The sequence below is a fragment of the Saccostrea echinata genome, unplaced genomic scaffold (assembly GCF_033153115.1).
Source record: "Saccostrea echinata isolate AGI-Se365-2 ecotype Australia unplaced genomic scaffold, CSIRO_AGI_Sech_v1 ptg000018l, whole genome shotgun sequence".
NCBI classification, from domain to species: Eukaryota; Metazoa; Mollusca; class Bivalvia; order Ostreida; family Ostreidae; genus Saccostrea; species Saccostrea echinata.
This window is the reverse complement of record NW_026889767.1, coordinates 2,618,194-2,624,193: the sequence shown is the minus strand read 5'-3', so window position 1 is coordinate 2,624,193 and position 6,000 is coordinate 2,618,194. Positions and strand designations below refer to the sequence as shown.

The window sequence follows — 6,000 nt, the reverse complement described above, 5'->3', positions numbered from 1 at the left end:
CAGCATCGTGATAGCCAAATATTAGGAAAGAAAAAAAAGCCAATCCATGTCCATCGAAAAGTTATTTATGGTCACCATATCGCCTGTAAGAAATAAAATGAAGCCTCCAGCAAATAAGAGCCGTTTAGATGAAATGGGCTCAGCCGCACGCGGGGAAGGGAGGGAGACGTGTCTTCGACCGAAGACACGGAGACAGTGTCCCGCGGAGGACAGTTTCCCAACTCTGCCAATCAACCCTCACCGGAGAAGGCCCCTTTGAATCCCGAGAAAACTCAGCGCCAAATATCTCAAAGAATCCGGTGAGTCTGATGCCATTTTACATTATATGAACGTCCAACACGTGCAAAACAACCCAATATGTCAATTCAGTTTTGTGGATACTTTAGGAGCTCATATCCCAAATACACTCAAAAATAAAATTTGGGAAGGTCAGTTTATTTTTCATTGCCCCTTACATTTGCCGCGGAATTGGAGTATAATGACTCGCAGGGCAACCTGCAGATTAGAAATGGAACACAATACGTTGCTAATGCTAAGAAGAAACCTTTTTACCCATAGAGAAATGGACAAGTAGGTCCAGTTCGTGGTATAAATATGACGAGCAGTTTCGTCTACGCAAAGCCTTTTCACCTGATACTCAAAACATCTCTATCAATTTAGAGATTTCACACCTTTAGTGATTTTAATATTTCAAATAACACTAGGATAGTTATGAGATGTATGTACTTCATTATGATGTAGTTTTTATATAGACAACACCCTCTTCCCCTGTTTTCTGTGGTAGAATATTGAATTTCATTATCATTATATCAATTGCAATAGGATTAATCGTTAACAAGAAATATATTTAAAAAGTACCCTTAAAATATTGTTTTACAACTCTCGATGTTTTTCTTTAATGTTACATGTAGGAGTGAACTGGTCAAGGTTTCCTAGGAATTTCATCCTATGTCAACTGTTTTGGAAAGTGAACGTCACTACCTATTTTGAAGTTTAATAAACCTCTAAATTAAGCATGATTTAACAAAGTAAAATCAGAGATAAAGAATGAGATTTTTTTAAAAGTCTCTTTAATTTTTCACAAAGATTAAATGCGTGAAAATTATTTAAAAATCAAAGTAATTAAAATCAACGTAGCACATCGATTTAGAAAAAAGGCTGTGTCCATTTAAATTATTTACAACGGCTTACAATAGCTTTTATTTCTTTTTCTTTTTACCCCAAATACCAACCATCAAAAGCTATATTTCATCAAATCAAATACTATAATACAGTAATTATCATTTCCATTGTATTTTATTTAAATACCTACCATACCCACAGATAATGCTAACAGTGAGAAAGAAATACATCCAAGACTTAGAAAACATTCTCACGAAAGAAATGAAATAAAAATCCTTCTACCAATCTAGTAAATTCATAAAATCAGTATTTCAATATAAAATGCACGCAAAAAAGTTTCATGACAAATTCTAGAAGCATACACCAAACACCATACATTAAAGTTCACCAAAAATGTTAATGAAACAGGAAGCAAGAGAGAGAAAAATGTATTTCGATGAAAAAGAAAAAAAAAACTTCATATCCTGAACATGCATATATTTAAAAAAAAAATAAAAAGATTTTCACGACTTCCTTATAAAGATTTGACTGCTCTTGAAAAAAATGTAGGTATATAATTATTAAGTTTTATTTGCTATTGGATTTTGTTATGTTCTAGATTTGGTGAAGAAAAAGTCCACCTCCTCCATAAAATAAATAAATAAATGAAACAAAGAAAATAAAATGAATAAATAAATAAAATTTATTTAAAACAGTAAAACTTGGTTATAATGAAGTCATGGGAAACCTGTGAATTTACTATATCCGTACTTCATTATATCAATATAAAGAGTTTGTCAAAGGTTCCATTCTATCATAATATGTTATCAAAATAGAAACTAAAATCTACCAATTACGGGCAAATATGTTACATCATGCATGTTATATCTGGAAATATTACATCACCTCACATGCTTTTATACATTTGTATTCAATTTTTATTTCTATCTGGATATAAGATTTGTATAAAACTTCTCACTTTTTCAATTACTAGAAAAATGATTTATAAATGTACCTAGTATTCATTCAGTATAGGTTCTTAACATAAAGTCTAATGTATAGTTCTCAATTGGTGTTTGATAAATATTCCATTTATTTGAATAGTAGTAAGCAATAACAATATTCTTCAGATCTAAAATATTTTATTTATCATGTTATTACTAAACGTGTTAATATCCCAAGAAATCATAATATTTTCCCACTACTTATAGATGGACAACTAGCAGATGATCTAGATCTTTCGAACGGAAATGCAGGAGGTTTCTTTCAAGATCAATTTAATACAAAATGAATGCAGCGTGAAAAATATTTATTTTATTTTGTGATTTACATAAATCTAAAATAAATCACGTTCCGAAAAACAAAAGAAGAAATTAGACGTAATATGAGCAATAAACTCACAAAATCATACCCCGCTCCCATAAGAATAGTAAGGCAATGTCCGTGTTTTTGCTATGGGAAACTGGAGATATCTGTTTTATCAGTAAATAAAATAGGTGCACAATGGGCCTATTTAATAAAAATTCTGTGAAAGTTTGATTTTATTTTATTTAGTACTGGTGGTATGGGGAGAGTTGTAAAGATGTTTTAAAATGATTACAGTGACCATGTTTTATTTGGAAAACCCGACACATTTTCCGATCGAAATGTACGAGGTGCATAATGGAACTATGAACACGCGGGTTCTGTGAACGTTTCATTAAGGTATAGTAGGAGTTGCAAATAAGGGATGGGCACCCTCAATGTTAAAGAAAAAAGAACTACAGTGTCCACAATTAGTTATAGGGAACCCCCCAAAAAACTGTGCGATCGAAAATTCAATAAGAGATGAACACTGGAAGTACGTAAAAAAAGATTCTGTGAAAGTCTCATTAAATGTTACTCAGTGATATGGGAGAAAGCATTATAGGAGAAGAATATTATTGAAAGAAAAATATTATAGAAAGAAAGACACTGTCCACGATATGCTGTGGGAAATCCCAAATAACTGTCCGATCAAAACTGAAAATAAGTGATGCACAATGGAACTATGTTTAAAATATTCTGTCAAAGTATCTTTAAATTTTATTCAGTAGTACATGTATTTGAGGAGTAAGGTATAAGAGATGACTATCCCCGAGTGTAATGAAGGTTTAGATTGACACCACTATCATTGTATAAACAACCCCATCCCTTCTCCCCACCTTACCCCAAAATCCTCAACCCCCGACTTTCAAGACGGGTGATGTAATAAAATAACGTAGAAATTTGGGAAAATAACGATTTTATGATACATGAAAACTTTCATATAAGCATGATTTCCAATTGAGAAAGAAATATCCATTTACAATTATTTCTATATTTTAAAAGAAAACTACACAGTAAAAAAGTCAATATTGATAAAAATAGTTCCTATTCCACTTAGCATTCCACGAAATGTGTGTATTTCAGGTATTTGCGTACACACTGTCCATACTCAGATAATTACATACAGCCTTGAAACAGAATTCATACTCTTCCTGAAAGAGGGAAAGCACATAGTTAACTGAAATCCAAGATCTTTTCATTTGTGCAGAATTTATATACACGTACAATAAACATGCTTAGACTTTTTTTTGATAATGCATCAATATCTTTATAGTTTTTCTAACAGCTGTTTGTCAACAATTCCAAAATTTTTATTTATCAAAACTGTTTCTCAACGTTGTTTTTTAATTGAACTGACGTGTGTTTATAATAAAATTATAGAAGATGTTAGTAAATACATGTATTTTAAAATGATACAGTGAATATAACCTTTGTTAATATCATTTCTGGTCTCCGAATCTGAAGCTGCTGTACGATAGTTAGCATATCAACTTCACCGTCCATCTCTAGCTGTTCTATTGCGTTATATACAGCACAGAACACTCCAGAGCAGGTAGCACCATCTCTTTTTTTTTGAAATAAAGAAAAATTATCCAACAGCTGTAAAACCATTTTGTTAAATCATTAAGTAAAATATTTTTAATTTGTCTTAAGCAATGAAATGAAGAAAAATCTCTGAAAATCTTAATCTCATCTTTTTTTTTTTTTTTTTTTTTTTTTTTTTTTTTTTTTTTTTAGAAAAGCAGTTCTAAGGATAGTAGAAAGAAAAGAAAAATGATATTTTGAATTTATTTTGAATGATTCTTACTTGGATATGACCGTTATATGCCCATCAGTGTCAGATTTACGATCAAGGCTGAATTGTTTGATTAAATTTGTCAATGTGGACGGTTCAGCTGGAATTTTATCAGAAGACTTCCAATTAAGGCATTCAAAGATTTGCACTTTATGGGTATTTGTGTTTTTCTGAAAATAAACAAATAAAATGCCAAAGCACGAATTTTATTTGAGATTTTTCCAAATAAAAGTAAAATCTCTCTTTTTTAGGCATAATTTTGTAGTGTTTTTTTCCTTTCATGCAAAGGAATTCTTCTGCATTTATTTCTTGGATATAGTTGGAAACATTCTGATGCATTTATTAGAATGGTTTATATTAGGTGTAACAAGAAATAGGATTGTAGAAACAGTAACCTCTGTCCCTTTAATCTGTAAAGTGGTCTTTCGTATTTCTTTAGATAGTATCCTCTGTTCATCCTTTGTGATTTGATATGGATTTAGTTTGAAAGTTTGTATATCTTCCGACACCCAGTCTTTCAGCTTAAATAATGCAAGATAAGTAAAAGCTCATATTTTGGTTTTGATGTTATGTAATTTATTTATTATACAACTATCTTACCAATACTATCTTGAATAAGATTTTGAATTTTTAAGATGCATGAAAGTCATGTTTAATACTTTCTTTATTACCTCTTTGACATCAGCTAAAGGATTTAAAGAAATCATGAACGATGATTCCTGATCAAGCATAAGACGAACAAGATCAACTGCAGCATCAGTTACAGGAAGTTGGGCAGAAATAAACTCATCGGCTCTGTTGAATGACTTTTTTTGATTGAAAAAATTTAACAAACTATTATTTGCACAAAAAGCTCAAGAGTAAGTTTATAAACTCATATAAAGAGGTCAAGAAAATGATGAACTATGATTATCATTCTTACTTAAATATTACTGTAAAGATGTCCGAGTAAGTAAGTTATATGGATAATGACAGATTATATTTATCACGACAATACATACCGAGGCAGAAACTGCATTATAGTAAGGTTCTCGACCATGAATATTGGATGTCAAATACACGAGATATTGCTCAACTACAATACATAAATTAACCATTTTTTTTGTTTACCATGAAATGTTTTTTTTTCTTTGAGAAAAATATTTCTATTTGTGATATATGTATTGTAGATGCATTTTTATCCCTTTAACTCCCTTCCCCCCAAATACCTGGTAAAACTGTCTTCATCATATTCAGGTTTTGATTTTTCTTGCCAGTTTTGAAATCATCGTCACTGTAATTGGGTCTCAAACTTGTAAGTTCCTGTAAAATACAGTATAGTTTTAGGTGATAATTTGTACCTTTTTTCATCATTGGGTATGGAATGCCATCAGTTGAAAATTTTGGATTGTCTCTTGATACGTCTTAAAACAGTTTTTCAAATGTAATGAGAATTAGATGAAACTAGAGGTATTGTGAGCACTGATTTCACCAAAAAAAAAATAAAAAATAAAAAATAAAAAAAAAAGATTTCCCCACACCTATTTTCGTGTTATTTCAAAGTTCATTTCTTGGCATATATAAATGAGATTTTGTTAAAGTTCCTTTGCTTTCATTCCTGGGTTTAAAGAGATTTGTATTTAGCAAAATGTGTACCCCCCTTAACGAGTATAATTGCAAAGTCATTGTTTTGGAATATGAAACCCCATATATCTGAATGATCCAAACGTTAGATACAAGGTTCAGAATGGCACTTTGTAATAGAGATTCTGCCAAAA

The 6,000-nt window shown here is 30.9% G+C and overlaps 1 protein-coding gene across 1 annotated transcript in view; it reads right to left on the bottom strand.

Moving 5' to 3' along the window:
• Nucleotides 1–3,412: 3,412 nt before the first annotated feature.
• Nucleotides 3,413–6,000, bottom strand: part of LOC133189389 (receptor-type tyrosine-protein phosphatase kappa-like) — a 326,872-nt gene continuing 324,284 nt past the window's right edge. The window contains exon 15 of the mRNA XM_061324769.1: nucleotides 3,413–3,599. Within this exon, the coding sequence (XP_061180753.1) occupies nucleotides 3,528–3,599 (72 nt within the window). The 3' untranslated portion in view covers nucleotides 3,413–3,527. The remainder of the gene's footprint in view (nucleotides 3,600–6,000) is intronic.